The 18964-nt window shown below is 39.1% G+C and overlaps 1 protein-coding gene across 15 annotated transcripts in view; it reads right to left on the bottom strand.

Annotated features, from left to right (window-relative positions):
- The window catches only part of PBRM1 (polybromo 1), a 127583-nt gene that overhangs the window by 101784 nt on the left and 6835 nt on the right, over positions 1–18964 (bottom strand). For all 15 annotated transcript variants that reach the window (XM_045079085.1, XM_045079097.1, XM_045079102.1 and 12 more), the window contains 3 exons: positions 18401–18498; positions 9572–9719; positions 2856–2999 (listed from right to left, as the gene is read on the bottom strand). In XM_045079085.1, coding sequence (XP_044935020.1) covers positions 2856–2999; positions 9572–9719; positions 18401–18498 — 390 coding nt within the window. The remainder of the gene's footprint in view (positions 1–2855; positions 3000–9571; positions 9720–18400; positions 18499–18964) is intronic.

Below are 18964 nucleotides of genomic sequence, written 5' to 3'. Positions count from 1 at the left end.
TTCAAGTGCCATATGTATGAAATGATGGAAATGCAAACCTTCTTAGGCTCTGAGCAACTGAGACAGGGAAAACATATCCCAAGATACCTGACTCTCTCTACATCTGCTCTTCCTAACTACTGAAGTCTGAATATTCTGGTAGAACAAGGATGCATGTAAAGCTGCAAATATATACTTCTACCCATGGGGTGGCTCTATCAGATGTAATGACAGAATTCTAGCTATCTCAAAAGCAAATAGAGATCATATCAAATAATGCACATTACTTCTGCCCTGCAGACTGGCTGACTTACTCCTACCTTATTTACTGTTTCCACATGGGAAAGTATATGCCCCAAACAGTACTTGGCCAGGCAAGATCTGAGTCTGAAGCTGGTTTTTACAGTGAGCAATGGCATGTTTGCATCAAGAGTTACAGAAAATGGGTGCGCCAGGTGGCTCAACTGTTTAAACACCCGACTCTTTTGATTCTGGTCATGATCCTGGGGTTGAGAGATCAAACCCCATGTAGGACTCTGCAGTCAGCAGGGAGTCTGCTTGAGATTCTCTCCCTCTGCTCCTCCCTGACACGTTCACTCTCTCCCTAAAATAAATAAATAAATCTTAAACAAAAGAGTTATAGAACCATGTTCTGTGCATACAAAAGAAAGGGTAATGGTATTTCTGGCTTAAACCACAAAAGCATTGGTCTTTGTGTCCTCATCTAACAGGTCTTTTGTATTTAGTACAGTCTCAATTTTAAGGTCCAACATTAACTCCACAGAAAGAACATTAACATCTCTTGAGCCCAGCACAGTGCCTGGCAATAACAAACACATAACAAATATTTAACAAATAAAACGTGATTCTCTGAGAGTTTCCAACTACATAAGCTTAGAGAACCAACAAAACACTGATGAAATCAGACTAAAAATACCCATGCTTAAGTCATTTACTTCCTGGCTAAAACACAGTACCACAGAGTTAGTTTCAAAAAGAGCTGAGTTATATTCTGCAGCCAAGATTCCTTTCCTCCCAACCCAAACAGCTCCTCCGGAAACACGTGTTGCAGATGACATGCAACATGTGCTACAGTGTGCGAATGCACTCATAGAACCTATTTCCACAACTGGGAAGGCTCCAAGGAAATCATTTTGAATTTAAAAATGAGAAGCGGGGTGCCTGGGTGGCTCAGGGGGTTAAAGCCTCTGCCTTTGGCTGGGGTTGTGATCTTGGGGTCCTGGGCTCAAGCCCCGCATTGGGCTCTCTACTTGGCTTCCTCTCTCTCTCTGCCTGCCTCTCTGCCTACTTGTGCTCTCTCTCTGTCAAATAAATAAATAAAATCTTAAAAAAAGAGAGAGAGAAGCTTGAAAATACCCTCCCCATTCACAAGAACTTAGGGCCAAGAAGAAGCCTGGGAGGTATAAACATGAATGTGCAAGATCCTCCCAATTTCTTACCAAAAAAACACAGGCAAGTCCTAAATGCAGGTGGTATCATTTTTTGACTAGAAGCTTGGAGGCCTATAAGACGACTGAGCCCTCTGCCCAAGAAAGCATGGGGTAAATCGCTGTTCCTATATTAATACCGGAGAGTAAAATTCCAGGGAATCCCTAGTTAATTGCCTTCTACCTAATTCTAATCATTTAACTGCCAGAAAGAAGTGACAAGGTACCCAAGAGCTACATTTTGAGAGTCCAAGAAGTAGTTACTTTCTTTTTTTAATAGAAAGAGAGAAACTGAGAGCATGTGGGTGGTGTGTGGCAGAGAGGCATAGGGAGAGGGGAAATCTTAAGTGGACTCCGTGCTGAGCAGAGAGCCCAATGTGGAGCTCCATTATCATGACCTGAGCCAAATCCAGGAGTTGGATGCTTAACCGAATGAGCACCCAGATGCCCCGAAGTATTTAAATTTTTGAGAAATTCACCTAGCATTTCTTTTCTCTGTGTTGAAGTTTCAGGAGAAGGCCTATTGAGGTTTACTTAGGGAAGAAAGGGGAACGCTCATCTTTAGGTGTCTCACTATTTAGCTACAGAAGAGCAATGTCCTTACTTTTATTATCCTTCTTCCTCTAATTAAACATGTGCTCGTTCATCAAGTGTTTACCAGTACCTACACACCCCTCACAGTCTAGATGCCAGCAACAGGTGAATAAGGTGGTATTTTCTGTGCAGCTATCATTCTCTTTGGAAGAAGAAAGAAAGTAAACATGCAAACAGATAAACAAGTTATTTAACATATAGTAACAAAAAACTGAGGACCACAGAACAGAGTGATGTGATGATGGGAAAAGACGGGTACAGGGCAAACAATTTAGACAGGTCATCAGGAAAGTCCTCTCCTAGCTGTCTTAATTTTAAGTGATGTTAGAATCATGAAAAAGAGCCAGTCACAGAAAGAGCCAAAGGAAGCGTATGTTCCAAGCAGAAGAGCAACTGCAAAATCCTAGGGGCAAGAGCACATCTGGCATGTTCTGGGAACAGCAGCAGTACAAGCTACAAAAAATATTTCTAAGGTGATTCCAATGACTCTCCAACATTTAATCACAATACTGCCTACTGTTCTGTCTCAATCCAGCAAAACTGGAACAGTCCTTGATAATATGAAGGTTCTCCTTAAAACTGAATAGGAAATATGCATTAATGTAAGAGCAACGCATGAAAACAACCACTCATGGCACTCAATGTCCAGGATGTCCTAGGATCTCTTGTAATCGGAGTGGGGATCTCTGGTCATATGCCCCCTTACCCTCCTAGTTACCAATACCACACCACAGGAAACCCAGTTGCCCATAGCAGCACAGAAGAAATCACAGGTAGGGGGGCCTCGTCCACTCTCACAAAGGTCCATCTTACTCATTCCAGCTGCACACTTACTCCTTCGGTCACTGTGCCTTGATTGTCTTGCCCATCTTCATCATCATCTTCGTCATCTGCTTCTCCTTTTTGAACAAACTCATTTCTTGTTCTAAGATACAAATCCCAGAGTTTGCAAGCAGCTTTATATTCAGGAGAATCTGGCTGTACAAATGAACAAAGACAAAAGAAAATACTTTAGTATTTTATTGTAAATAAATAGTAAATAAATAGTATTTTATTGTAAATCAACAACTACTTTTAAAGCATTCTGTTCCAGCAGAGACTAGCATTCTAAGACATCGATGCTGAAACTCCTACAACAAATTTAGAAATCTTTATGATTAAAAGATACATGAGTCTCAATTCCTCTTCTGAGAAACAAAGCATATGTTTTAAAGGCATTCTGAAATCGTATTATTTTATTTATTTATGACCTATTATCTCATTACATTAAGATTTGAGGCAAAAGATAAGTGATTTGTTAAATTAACACTAACAGAGATGCCTGGGTGGCTCAGTCAGTTACGTGTCTGCCTTTGGCTCAGGTCATGATCCCAGGGTCCTGAGATCAAGTACCCCACTAGGCTCCTTGTTCAGTGGTGAGCCAGCTTCTCCCTCTACCTGTTGCTCCCCCTGTTTGTGTTCTCTCTCTGACAAGTAAATAAATAAAATCTTAAAAAAAAATTTAACCCTAATTACTCATACATGAACATACGCAATTTAAAAGGTAAGCCCCGGGGCGCCTGGGTGGCTCAGTGGGTTAAGCCGCTGCCTTGGGCTCAGGTCATGGTCTCAGGGTCCTGGGATCGAGTCCCGCATCAGGCTCTCTGCTCAGCAGGGAGCCTGCTTCCCTATCTCTCTCTCTCTCTGGCTGCCTCTCTGTCTACTTGTGATTTCTCTCTGTCAAATTAATAAAAAAAAAAAAAAAAAAAAAAAAAGCTTTAATAAAAGGTAAGCCCCAGTTTACGGGCTGTAAGTGTAAAGGGTAGAAGCTAACAATTGTTCTAATATCACTTCTATTTTTAAGCTATTTACTACTTTAGTTAAAGACTTCTTTTCTTAAAGTATAATAGGGATAAACTCTAACTGAAACTTTCCAGTAAAAGCAATGCTGGAACCAATGTTAAAATAAACAGTGGGGTGTCTGGGTGGCTCAGTCGTCAAGTGTCTGCCTGCAGCTCAGGTCCCAGAGTCCTGGGATCAAGCCCCACATCAGGCTCCCTGTACAGCAGGAAGCCTGCTTCTCTCTCTCCCACTCCCCCTACCTGTGTTCTCTCTCTCACTGTGTTTCTCTCTGACAAATAAATAAATAAAATTTTTAAAAAAATAAACAATAAATAAGTAAAACTAAACTTTCAAATCCATCCAGGTGCTGCCAATAAGGAGAAAGCAATCCTCAAAAGAGCAAGAATAGAGTAAAAGCAGGAACCCAGATGACCGAGCAGAACACGGAAGCGGATGTCCACTTGAGGGCTTCTGTAAGGTAAGATAAACCTAAAGCTTTAGTTTTCAAAGCTCTCTGAAGCTGCAGGGAGAGGAGATAAAGGTCAGAGCCCACCAGAAGCTGGGACTCCAAACACCACACTTGCAGCCTAAGCAGGAATTTAAAAACAATTCAGTTTCTGTGATGCCTGGGAACAACACTACCCACTTCATCCTCCACCCTGCTCAACGTGTGCTTATCTCCAACCATAACACTGCAGGGAGAGGAGAGGCATGGGATGATTCTCCTCCGAGAAATCATCATACGCTAGCCCTAATAAAGACAGGCCAGGTGCCTGGGATAAGCAACACACTACCCTGAATGAACCCAATTTCAAGCTAAGCCTCAAACAATCTCTAGAGATCAAGTTCCAAGAAATGTGAGCTCAAGGTTAAATTTCATGAAACACAAAAGAACGAAACCACACAAGAAAGCCAGCAGAAATAACCACAAAATCAGACATGCAAGTATTTCAGATTTGGGAATTATGCCATAGTATGAAAAATGAGTATGTTGAACATTTTTAAAGAAACGATGGGATTGAAAAATAGAAGCAAATTGCAGGAAACCCTGAACGGAAAACTTCCAAAATATGAAAAATACAAATATTAGAAGTAAGAACTCAACAGTGTGGTTTAAGAGCAGATTTCAAAGAAAAGTAGAAGAACTAAAGAAATTACATAAAAAGTGGGGCGCCTGGGTGGCTCAGGCGTTAAGCGTCTGCCTTCAGCTTGGGTCATGATTCCAGGATCCTGGGACAGAGCATCGGGCTCCCGGCTAACGGGAAACCTGTTTCTCCCTCTCCCACACCCCTGCTTATATTCCCTCTCTCGCTGTCTCTCTCTATCTTTGTCAAATAAATAAATAAATAAATAATCTTTACAAGGAAAAAAAAAAGAAAAAGAAATTACATTAAAAGCAACAAAGGCACTAAAAAGGGGACTATGAAAGGTTAGGAGAGACAGAGACTTGAGAGGGCTCTAGCAGAACACACAATCCGAGTTCTAGCAGGACACTTTGGCTGGGGCAGCATACAAAGACAGAACAGCTGCAAACTTCTCCAGGCTGTTAAAAAACATCAATCCAAAGATTCAGAAAGCCCTACAGTTCCCAGACTATACTAATAAAAGGATATTCATATCCAGACACATCACCGTGAAACTGTAGAACACAAGAGACAAAAGGAAACCAAAGACAGCCAGAAAGAAAAGATAGCTAACCTTTAAAGGAACTAAAATTATATTGACAGAAGACTCCTTGATGGCAATAAAAGAATAAAGAATAGGGACAACTGGCTAGCTCAGTCAGAAGGATATGAGACTTCTGATCTCAGGGGCTATGAATTCGAGCCCCAGGTTGGGTATAAAGATTACTTAAAATAAATAAATCAACTGGGGCGTCTGAGTGGCTTGGTCAGTTAAGCATCTGCCTTCAGCTCCGGGTCATGATCCTGGAGTCTTAGGATTGAGCCCTGCACTGGGCTCCCTGCTCAGTGGGAAGCCTGTTTTCCCTCTCCCACTCCCCCTGCTTGTGTTCCTGCTCTCCCTGTCTCTCTGTCAAATAAATAAATAAAGTAAAAAAAAAAAAAAAAAAGAATAAAGAGTAGATTAAAAATCTGCCACAAAAGGGGTGCCTTGCTGTCTCAGTCAGTGGAGTATATGACTCTTCACCTCAGGGTTGTGAGTTCCAGTCCCATGTTGGGTGCAAAGATTACTTAAAAATAAAATCCTTTTTTTAAAAAAAAAAGGTTCATTTACTTAAGAGAGAAAGAGGGAGAGAGAGAATGCAAGCAGGGGGAGGAGCAGAGGGAGAAGGAGAAAGAGAATCCTCAAACAGATTCCCCACTGAGTACAGAGCTCATGTGGGGCTTGATCCCAGGACCCTGAGATCATAACCCAAGCCAAAATCAAGAGCCGGATGCTCAACCAACTGTACCACCCAGGCACCCCAAAATAAAATCCTTTTTTAAAAAATCTGCCACAAAAGAACTAAAATACAAAATATCAGTAGCATAAATAGATCAGAGTTGAATTATTCTAAGGTCTTTTTTGTGTTGTTTAAAAGGAGGTTTAAGATGCTGATTATTAGCTTTTGACTTTGGTAAATTAATTATATACATTAAAGCTTCCTAAATAAGATCTAAAAGATTATCAACAGATTTTACAACGCCCATAGAAAAGAGAAAGTAAGAGGGAATAACAAAATGAAACGAAAAGAAGGCAGAAGGAAAAACAAGAAAAAATATTACAAGAAGAGATAAAGAGAAAGTAGAAATGTAAATGACAGGAATACATCCAAACATAACGTCATTACTGAAACTGTAAATAGATGAAATTCCAATTAAAAAGATTAACACCCGTATTAATAGAAATTCAGGCATACACTATTTACAAGAGATGCACTGGCACCAAAAGGTGAAGGAAAAGAATGGAAGAAAAATAAACTAGGTAAACACAAAAATAAAATCTGTTAGAACTATATTAATATCCGAGAAAACAGACTTCAAACAAAAGACATTACTGATGATACTACATAATGCAAAAAAAGTACAATTTACTAGGTCAATACGAAAATTGTAAACTTGTATGCTCCCAGTTGGAATTTTAAAATACATAAAGCAAAGATCAACAGAGTTATAAGGAGAAACAGACAAATTCATCATCAGAGCGAGAGATTTTATTTTTTTAAGATTTTATTTATTTATTTGGCAGACAGAGATCACAAGTAGGCAGAGAGGCAGACAGAAAGAGAGGGAAGCAGGCTCCCGGCTGAGCAGAGAGCCCTGGGTCCTGGGATCATGACCCGAGCAGAAGGCAAGAGGCTTAACCCACTGAGCCACCCAAGCGCACCCAGAGTAAGAGATTTTAAAACACCTCATTTGGTAAATAGTTTGTACAGATAAATCAGTAAGGATATAAATGATTTTAACAACATAATTAACAAGCTAGGTGTGATGAACACATGCAGAATCTTGTATCCAATGCCCAGCCACCCTTACTCTAGTGACAGAATTGACAGCACCTTTATTCATGATAGCTAAAAAGAGAAACAACCCAAGTGCCCATCAGCTGGGAAACGGATGAACGAAGTGTGGTACAGCCATATAATAGCACATTATCCAGTCATAGAAAGGAACGAACTACTTCTTTGTTACAAAATGGATGAACCTCAAAGACATGCACAGTGAAAGGAGCCAGTCACCTAAGGCCGGATAGTATTTGATTCCATTATATGCAATGTGCTGAAGGACAAATCCACAAGGAAAGAAAAGGTGGTTGTCAGAGGCAGGGAGGAGGTGAAATGGAGAGCACCTGTTAATGGGTATGGTTTTCTTTTTTGAGGAAATGAAAATATTCTGGAGTTAGGTATTATGTATTAGTGATGGCTGCACAACTTTGTGAATATGCTGAATTCTATACTTTCTAATAAATAAATAAATTAATTAATTTTAAAGTAGGTTCCATGCCCAGTGTGGAGCCCAATGCAGGCTTGAATTCACAACCCTGACATCAAGACCCGGAGATGATGTCAAGAGTTGGACGCTTAACCAACTAAGCCACCCAGGCACCCCTGAATTCTATGCTTTAAAAGACTACGTGACAGAAGGGAAGGGGGTAGAGGGATGGGGTAACGAGATGATGGGTACTAAGGAGGGCATGTGTTGTGATGAGTACTGAGCGTTGTATGCAACTAATGAATCGCTGAACACTATTATCAAAAACTTATGATGTACTATATGCTGGCTACCTGAAAATTAAAAAAATTAGCATTTGCCAAATAAATAAATAAAGACTGTGAATTTATTCTCAATTAAAGAAAAAAAATACATATACATATTACACAATATTAAGAACAAATCTAATGACACTGCAGAATCTTAACAAAAAAATTCTAAAACTTTGCTGAAATAATTTAAAGAAGCCTTACATAAATGATGACACATCAAATTTAGAGACTGGAATAATCGATAGCACCATTATGTTAATTCTCCAAAATATGACTGATCCACAGAATCCACGCAATTCCAATAAAACCTCCAATTTTTTTATGCTTGACTTAACATATAAATAGATAAGAAAAGGGCCGAGAATAATCAATAACCAGTACATTCCTTACCTGATAAAAAATTATAAAGCCATAATAACTAAGGCAAGAATAAAGTAGTCGAGTAACAGATAAACTTGCCAAAACTAAAGGGCCAGAAAGGGACCTCCCGTGAGTACATGAAAATGGTGGGAGCACTGATGGTGCAGACAAATGTGCAGAGGATGGCCACTTCAAGGTGCTGCTTATTCCTGTTAGGAAACAAAACAGAACCCTACCTCACAGAAGATGTAAAAACCAATCTGAGCTGCCTTAAAGGCTTGTATATGAAAAACAAAACTATTAAACTTTTAGAAGAAAATATAAGAGTGTCTTATAATCTTCGGATAAAAGGGATTTCTGCAACAAGACACAAATGACAAACCACAAAGTTAAAAAGCAATAATTTTGATTATATTAAAATAATCTTTTATTCATCAAGACATCACGAAGAATGAAAGCCTCATAGCGGGAGAAGATACATTTAACCAATATAACCAGAGAGGATTAGTATCTAGAATATATAAAAAAACTTCTAGGGACACCTGGGTGGCTCAGTGGGTTAAAGCCTCTGCCTTCGGCTCAGGTCATGATCTCAGGGTCCTGCGATTGAGCCCCACATTGGGCTCTCTGCTCAGCAGGGAGCCTGCTTCCTCCTCTCTCTCTGCCTGCCTCTCTGCCTACTTGTGATCTTTGACTGTCAAATAAATAAATAAAATCTTAAAAAAAAAAACAAACTTCTGAGATAGATATGAAAATGACAAACAACTCAAGAGAAAAATGGGCAAAAGATTTGAACAGACACAAAAGAAGTAAAAATGGCATCACACTATATGAACCTTCAGTCTCTTTTTCTTTATTTTTTTTTAAGATTTTTATTCATTTATTTGACAGAGATCACAAGTAGGCAGAGAGAGAGGAGGAAGCAGCTCCCTGCCGAGCACAGAGCCCAACGCGGAGCTCGATCACAGGACCCTGAGATCATGACCTAAGCTGAAGGCAGAGGCTCAACCCACTGAGCCACCCAGACGTCCCTTTCAGTCTCTTTCTTAAAGAAACAAACTCAAACCACCAAATGAGAAAACACTACTTACCTCCTAGAATAATAAACAGTGAACAGCCTAACTATTATCAAACTGGATACTGTCCAAACGGGATGCTTTCTTACCTTGTAATAGGCCTTTGCATTGTTAAAAAGCAGCTGGAAGTCAGCCGTCAGCAGATTAACATCATCATACTCTTCCATTTTTAGCTTTTGTTGGATTTTCATCAAATCAATGGGCTGTGAAACCACTTCATAATAGTCTGGTTGATTTCTGTTGTAATTTTTTTAAAAGGGTATTAGTCCAAAGCCCATATAAAGTTAATTTCAAGACTACTTGTGGTCATGCCCAACATTCCAAGGTATAGAACATACTAGACTTACTCCCATTATTAGAACTAAAAGAGAGCAACAAAAGCCAGGTGCATCTGCAAGCTCTTTTCTAAGTATATATTAGCAACATGAAAACCTAACATAACATCTGTGATGGATATTTATATGCTAAATATTTAAGATTTAGGGCACCAGAACTAAAACAATGTCACCCAGTATCTTCTGCAAATGAAAATAACTTACCTTTTGTAGAGTTCAACAGTGGCTGAAAAGAGATTCACATTTCAAAGCTCTCTACAAACTTACAAAATGGATTGTCTCTTCACTTAGTGACCACACAACTTTTTCTGCCAAGTACTATCAAGTGTCTATTATATATACTGCTCTAATATCAATTATTAAACTTATAGAGGAGAAAGATAAGGTCATTGGCACAAGGAGCTTACCAAAGATAAGAGGGTATAAGGCATAAACATGACCAAACTATTAAAAAAAAAAAAAAAACCCTAACACATAGGTATGATAAATAAAAAAATCAGGACATTGATTATCTCTTGAGGGGAGGGATAATTAGGGTCACACAAGAAACTTTAAAGGTGGTTATAAATGAGAATTTCTTTCTTTCTTTCTTTTTTTAAGGATTTTACTTTTTTACTTTATTTATGTGAGAGAGAGAATGAGAGAGAGCATGAGAGGGGAGAAGGTCAGAGGGAGAAACAGACTCGCTCCTGAGTAGGGAGCCTGATGTGGGACTTGATCCCAGGACTCCAGAATCATGACCTGAGCTGAAGGCAGTCATCTAACCAACTGAGCCACCCAGGTGCCCCATAAGTGATAATTTCTTAAGTTGGGTTTTGGGTTCATGGATGTTTATTATTATTAATCTGTTTTTTTCTTATAAAAAATTTTTATTTAAATTCAATTAATTAACACATAGTATATTTTTAGTTTCAGAGGTAGGTGGCGCTCAGTGATTCATCAGTTGTATGTAACATCCAGTGCTCATTACGTCACTTGTCCTCCTTAATGCCCATTACCACCTGGGGCTTTTTCCAAATGGAATTTCATGAGACAAGTAAACCTCCTGAAAAACTATTTCAGTGACTATTTCTCTCAATTCTCCCTCAGGGTAGGTAGTTAACTCCATTCCAGAGGTATAAGAAATAAATTATTACATACAAAGAATGTCATGTCATTAAGGCTTTAAGCTCTCTTGGGACCTTGGCTGACATGTTATAGCCATATATGTAGGATATAGTTAATTTTTAAAACCTTTGTTATTCTGACACAGAATCTGCAAGAAAGAGATAAAGCATGTTTTCTGAACCATTTGAAGGTCAGCTGCTGACATGAGGTCCTATTGCCCCTGAATAATTAAGTATTTCCTATAAACAAGGACCACAGCTCAACCACCAAAATCAGGAAACTGTTAACTGTTCCAAAAGTTCTGTAACTGTTCTCAAAGTGTCCTTTATAGCCAAAGGATCAAGCCCAGAATCGTGTGCTGCACTTAGTTATATCTCTTTAGTTTCTTTTGTTCTGAAACAGGTCCTCAGTCTTTCCTCAACTTTTAGGGTCTTGATACTTTCAAGTAACTATGGGCCAGTTATTTTATAGGGTGTCCCTCAATTTAAGTTTGTCTATTTTCCTGACGAATGAACGCAGGATGCGCTTCAGCAGGACTGTGACAGAAATGATGCTGTGCTCTTCACACTGTCTCCTATCAGGTGGCACACGATTTCAACTTGTCCCAGTATTTTGGGTGAGGCTCATGCTGATCGCTGATTACAGTGGTGTCTGCCAAGCTTCTCAACTGACCAAGTTATTGTTTTTCTCTCTGTACTTTATGGAGTGTTACCTCCAGACTATGAGCCCATTCCTAATCAATTTGCTCATTTATTTATATCAATATGGATCCCCAGATTCCTACTTGGAAGTCATTAAAACCCATGACATTAATTATTCTGATGCTCCAAGTGCTCAAAGATGGGCCAGGAGGCGTCCTCACAAGATGGTTTGTATTCTCTACATGCTTCTGACATGCTCCCATCACCCTCTGAACAGTTGCTTACTTTTTGGCAGTCTAAGATGGTAAGGTTCATCTTATACTTTCCTTGCCCTTAAAATCAGTGATTTCCCCAAAGAACTCTAGTTCCTTGCAATGATAAATGGTATTTAAAAATGAAGTTTGAGGTGCTGGATGTGCTCACATATACTGGTGTGTTACTGCTCTCAGGCTGTCTAAATGGACAAAGCTAGGGACAGACATACTCATTTATATCTACATTTCTAGTATCTAAATATGCTGGGAAACATGAATTCACACCAACATTTCTAATTCCAATCCTACACCACAGAGTTTGATCTACTTCCCTTTTTCTGCTTGTACTCCCTTTCTCAGATAATGAGAAGCCCGAGTCCTATTACTGACAATGTATTTACATACATGATTGGTCTTCTGTGTATAACCCATCTCCTCTTGCTGCTATCTACCTCCACCCCATAGTGCTTCTCCTCTCCTCACTAAGGCTATGACCCCCTGCCCTGGGCTAGGCCACACCCCATGCGGACCACTGACCCATGACAGACCACTGCCACCACTACATCATCCTCCCTCCGCTTAGGCCTCAGCATGCTGTGCCAGGAAGTCCTTCAGCATAAACCCCTGTTTACCACGCCCAGGTTCTGACAATCCGTGATGTGTGATATTGTTACTACCCACAACCCTCCCCACCACACCACACCACCTGTCTTCCCAACAGATGCCAAGTTTGCTCAGTCTCACCTAATGGCTTTTGGATTAAATTCTTTAGGAAGGGAAAAGAAAATGAAAAATAGATTGAGTTTTTTTTAAAAAGCTCTTATCAATTATTTATGATTTTAGTGAACTATGAAATTAAGTATGAGGAGTAAAAGGAGTACTCATTCTGCTATTTGGAGAAAGTACAGGAACATAAAGGTCTTGGTGAGTAATAACAAAGGACCATCCAGGCCTAATGCTGCTGTTGTCAGTGGTGCCAAGGGACCTTCTCAGGGTGAGCTTTAGGGCTTTGTTAACCTGATGTCCACGTGGCTCTCTCCACCTGGGCCCGATGGGCCATAGTCCACTCTGCTCCTTGCTGAGGCTGGACCTCAGCAGCCTCTCAGGCTTGGGGGATTATCTTTAGACAACTGAGAACCCAATGAGGACATGACCCTCAGAAGAACATTCTCTCCCAGAAGCTCTGTGAGAGGGCTCCTTGCAAACATTTTCAGACCTACCACAACAACAAAAGGGAGATCAGAATCCCAACATTCCACTCTACATGATAAGGTCGACACAAGGGCCTCTGCTTTTCAAAGTAAAAGAGTTCTACTAATTTTTCCCACCTAAATCAACATGCAAAAAGAGCATAAGATAATAAAAGTTGTCCCTGCCGCATCCAGAGATAAAAGCACTATTAGTATTCTTCCCGACCTCCACGCCTATGTATACACAAACAGAATTGTGCAGGTACACGTTCTTGCCTGAAGAACAGCTTTTCTCCTTCAACAAAAGGCGAGGGCACCCTGCCATGATATGGCCGCTGAACAGCCAAATCACAACCGATTCTTAGAACCAGGTAAGTGAGAAATACTGGGCCTGATATGCAGAACCTGCTGGCTACCCCCAAACACATTTTCCTTTATCCCCAGGATGGCAGCATTCTGAGCTGCTATGTGACTACTAATGAGCATCTTCTGAGCCTTGCTGCAGCTAAGTCCTGGCCAATACAAGAGCTGAAGTGTACCATATCCAGGTCATATCCTTAACATGCCTTCTTCACCCAGGGGCTGGAGGACAGCTATGGTGGTGAGCCATCTCAGACCATGTAGACAGGAGTGACACCCCAAGGACAGCAGAGGAAAGAGACGGTACCCAGGCCCTGAGGACTTTAAAGAACAAAAGTTTTATTTGAGAACAATTTTTCTTGTTTCAGCCACTGTTAATTTGGATGTCTTAGCATAAGTAGCTTAATAGACTAATCAAAACAAAGTCTCAAATGCTCAAAGATTCACAGTTGTGTACCTCTGAGAATTATGGCTTCCCACAAACTCTTAAGAAAACATACACTTTCCACAGAGGAGTACAGGTGCCCTCAGGCACGGCACTGGGGGAGGGCAAGCAGTGCTCACAGGGTATCGCAGTTTGGAGGCTAGAAGACAGTGCACTAGCTCCCCAAAGCCTGCTGGTGGGAAACAGGCAGCAGAGGGCAGTACTTTTCTACGAGGAGTTTGTGTAGTCCAGTATGCTGCTGCTCCTCTCTACAGCATACTGGTTAAGAGCACAGGTTCTATAATCAGAAAGCCTTGAGTATACATCTTGGTTATCCTTTAGTAGTTCTGAGAACTTGTATAAAAGTTCTAATCGATAAACCACAATAATAATACGTTACCACTTCTCAGGTTTAAACAATATAAGGAAGTGCTTGACATTGTGTCTAGCATGTGGTAAACAATAAATATTTTATTATATGCTAATTAAAGGACAACTTTTAAAAGACCGTTATGATAAACCAACTGAAATGTGGAGACAGTTACCTCATTTTAAAAAGAACCTTTCTTTTCTGGCCATGACTAATTCACATCCTTTAATTCAAGATGCTGATACTGCAGTCTTAATGGCTCTGCTCTGTGGGGTGAAAAGTCTGACTTGAGCTCCACCTTTATCCACTGTGGCATCAACAATCACGAATGGATCTAGATCTTTAGTTAACTCATTGTACTCGTTTCCTAAAGCTGCTGTCACAAATTACCACAGACTTAAGGGCTTAAAACAACACAAATTTTATTATCTTACAGAAGTTCCGAATGGGTCTTGCTGGGGTAAAAAGCAAGGTGTTGGTGTCCCTTCTGGAGGTTTTAAGGAAGAATCTACTTCCTCATCCTTTCCAGCTTCTAAAGGCTGTCTGCATTCATTTGCTTGTAGCCCCCTTCCTCCATCTTCAAAGTCAGGAGTGTAGCATCTTCAAGTCCCTCTCTGACTCTTCTGCCTCCCTCCTCCCTGTTTAAGGACCCTTACACTGAGCCCATCTGAATAATTCAGGATAATCTCTCCAAGTCAAAGTTTAGTTGATAAATTTAATTTTTCTCTAGCATGTAATCCAACATATTCATAGATTCTAGGGGTTGGAACATGGACCTACTTGGGGGCCATTATTCTGTCTACCACACTTCAGCATGTTTTCAGAATAGCTTCAACTGACAGAGTAGTGGGGAATAGTGATGTTATTTTGATAGCAAGAGAGGAAAGAAGATCTAGTCAGGGAGAACACAGCCTCTACAGGGAGGTGTGTGCAATGTGCATATTGGGCCAATAATTTGTTTTGCTTCACTGGACCATGGAAGTCAAGCCCAAAAGTATGGGGACAAAGAAAAAAAGCAAAATGAAAATAAGGATTTTGGCCTCTGTATATTTCAAAAACTGATTCCTTTTAACAATGATGGCTACAACTTCACTGCTATGTTAAAGACTGTAAGTAATTTTTAAAAATATGCTTCATTCTTAAGGACATAAAGAAGAACATAATAAACCCAAAATAAGCAAGAGGAATAAAATAATATACAAAGCAGAGATTAAAACAAAAACAAAAACAAGGACAATAGGAAAAAAAAAACAATAAAGCTAAGAGTTGGTTTTTTTAAAAGATAAACATAATTGACAAACCCTTATCTGGATGAACTAAAAAAAAAAGAAGACTCATATGAAATCAGAAATGAAAGAGGGGACATTACAACTAATGCCACAGAAATAAAAAGGATTATAAAAGAATACTGTATACCAATAAAATAGACAATCGAGAAGAAATGGATAAATGCCTAGAAACACACAACCTATCAAAACTGAGTATGAAGAAACAGAAAACCCAAACAGACCTCTAATTAATATAGAGACTAAATTGGTAATCAAAAGAACAACTAAAGGTTACCTGAGTGGAGATGGTAAGGGGAAGGGTGAAAAAGGTGATAGGGATTAAAGAGTATACTTATTGTGATGAGCACAGAGTAATATACAGAATTGTTGAATCAGTATATTGTACACCTAAAACTAATTTAACACTATGTTAACAATATCAGAATTTAAAAAAAAAAAAAATCTCCCAGCAAAGAAAAATCCTGGACTTTTGGCTTCACCAGCAAATTCTAGTGAACACTTGAAGAACTAACATTAATCCTTCTCAAACTTTTCCTGAAAAATTGGAGGAAAAAGTTACTTATTTTGTGAAGCCACCAATACCCTGATACCAAAGCCAGCAAAGACACTACAAGAAAAAACTACAGACCAACATCCTTTATGAACGCTGATATAAAAATCCTCAACAAAGTACCAGCAAAATGAATTGAGCAGCATATTAAAAGGATTATACACTATAAACAAGAGGGATTTATTCCTGGAATTCAAGGATGATTCAACCTATGAAAACTGAGAAAGTAATACATCACAGTAACAAATGATGGAAAATAACCAAGCGATCATCTCAACTGCTACAAAAAAGAATCTGACAAAATTCAATAATAGCCTTTCATGATAAAACTCAACAAATTAGGTATAAATGGAAAGTACCTCAACATAATAAAGGCCATAGATGAAAAGCCAACAGCTATCATCATACTCAACTTGGTGAAAGACTGAAAGCTTTTCCTCCAAGTTTAGAAATAAAACAAGGATGCTTGCTTGCACCACTTCTTTTCAACATATTACTGGAAGTCCTAGACATAATAGTTAGGCAACAAAAAGAAAAGGCCTCCCAACTGAAAAGGAAGAAGTAAAATCATCTCTGTTCATGGATGACATGATCTCATATAGAGAAAACACTAAAGGTTCAAAAAATTTAACAGCAGAATAAGTGAATTCAGCCAAGTTCCAGTATACAGAATTAACACACACAAAAATCAGTTGCATTTCAATATACTAACAGTGAACAATCCAAAAAGGAAGAAAACAATTCACAACAGCATCAAAAAGAATAAAAACTTACAAATAAATTAAACAAAAAGGTGAAAAACTTGTACACCGAAAACTACACATTTCTGTTAAGAAATTAAAGACACAAATAAATGGTAAGATAGCTCATGTTCATGGGGTAGAAAAGTTACATATTGTTAAGACACCAATACTCCCAAAGCTATCTAAAGATTCAGTGCAACACCTATCAAAATCTCAACAGCACTTTTTGCAGGAACAGAAAAATCCATCCTGAAATCCATATGGAATTTCAAAGAGCCCCAAATAGCCAAACCTATCCTGAAAAAGAACAAAGTTGAAGACTGTACTAGGGTTCTTCAGAGAAACATAACCAATAGGAAATATACACAAACACACACATATGTATATACACACACAGACACAGGGAAGAGATTTATTACAGGAACTGTCTCATGTGATTATGGAGGCCAACAAGTGTCCAAGACCTGTCATCTTCCAGGGAACCAGAAAAGTCAGTGGTATAATTCAGTATGAGTTTGAAGGCCCAAAAACAAGGAGCTCTGAGATCCAAAGGCAGGAGCGGATGATGTCTCAGCTCAGAGAGCACCAACTCATCCTTCCTCCCCACTTTCGTTCTTCTCAAGGTCTCAGGGGATTGGATGGTACCCGACTGCATTGGTTAATGCCATCTTCTTTACTTAGTCTCCTATCCAGATGCTCATCTCTTTCAGAGACATCTTTATAAACACATATCTGGGCATCCCTTACCCCAGTCAAGCTGACGCATAAAATTAACTATCACGAGGACTCATATATTCTGATTTCAAAATTTACTACAAAACTACAAGTTTGACAAGGATGTGGAGAAACTAGAACCCTTGTACACTATTGGTGGGAATGTAAAATGGTGCAGTGACATGGAAAACAGTATAGTCGTTCCTCAAAAAATTAAATATTGAATTACTGTAATATCCAGCAATGCCACTTCTGCGTATATATCCAAAAGAACTGAAAGCAGCATCAAAGACGTATTTATATGCCCGTGCTTACTGCAGTATTCCTCACAAGAGCCAAGAGGTAAAAGCAACTCAAGTGTTTTATCAATGGATGTGTAAACAAACAAAAGATAGTATATCCATACAATGGAATATCATTCAGCCTTAAAAAGGAAGGAAATCCTGTCATACGCTACAACATGGATGACCCTGAAACCATTACGCTAAGTGAAAGAAGTCACAAAAGACAACCACGGTATGATTCCATTTACATAAGACCCTGAACATAGTCCAATTTAGAGCAACAGGAAGTGTAATGGTGACTGCCAGGGGTTGGGGGCAGGAGGAAAGGAATATAGAGTTTTGTAATGGGTACAAAATTTCAATTCTGCAATTTGAAAAAGTTTTGGAGATCTGTTATATAACAATATGAATAATATTGTTATATAACAGATCTCCAAAACCCTTAATGATCTGTACACTTAAAAATGTAAAATGTATGAATTTTATGCCATATTTTACAATTAAAAAATTTTTAAAAAAGCTTCACTACATCTTGACAAAAACTAAAATCTGGACCCCAGTATCCTTTAAACCATTCCTTCCAGCGGAGAACTCTATTACGAAACACTGTACACATGAACCCAGGACCAAATCCCTCCCACTCACCTTCCAACTCACCTTCGTTTTGGTGCCCTAATGAAGAGCTCACAGAGGAGCCTGCCCTGCTCATCCTTATAGTCTCGGATGGTATTGTACAGCTCATGGCATACAGCAATCTATACATGGGAAAAGTGGGAAAAAAAAATCACCAGAAAAAAAAATCATCAGAAATGAACAGAAAGCCAGTGTAGGTATAAGGATCATCCTTAATAAAAACATATCCATAAAAGGCAAGTAGAGAAGAAAATGGACAAATCCCCCAATTCCCCACAGAAACCCAAGTCTGAAATATGCTGACAATATTTCCTTATTTAAATAATTTAACTGTTTAGGGGTGCCTGGCTAGCTCAGTCAGAAGAGCATCTGACTCTAGATCTCAGGGTCATGAGTTCAAGCCCCACACTGGGTACAGAGATTACTTAAATAAAACTTTAAAAAAAAATTAAGTGATTAAACATCTTGGTATCTTTCATCAGATTTATACTACTTGTGACTGTTTTGTTCTCTTAATCTAAATCGGTTCATATCACTCTCTTGGTTAAAGTCATTCAAAAGAGGAGCTTTTTACTACTGACAGAATAA

This window comes from Mustela putorius, unplaced genomic scaffold (assembly GCF_011764305.1).
Source record: "Mustela putorius furo isolate JIRA1106 unplaced genomic scaffold, ASM1176430v1.1 tig00000095_pilon_pilon_pilon, whole genome shotgun sequence".
NCBI classification, from domain to species: Eukaryota; Metazoa; Chordata; class Mammalia; order Carnivora; family Mustelidae; genus Mustela; species Mustela putorius.
This window is presented reverse-complemented; position numbering and strand designations above follow the sequence as displayed.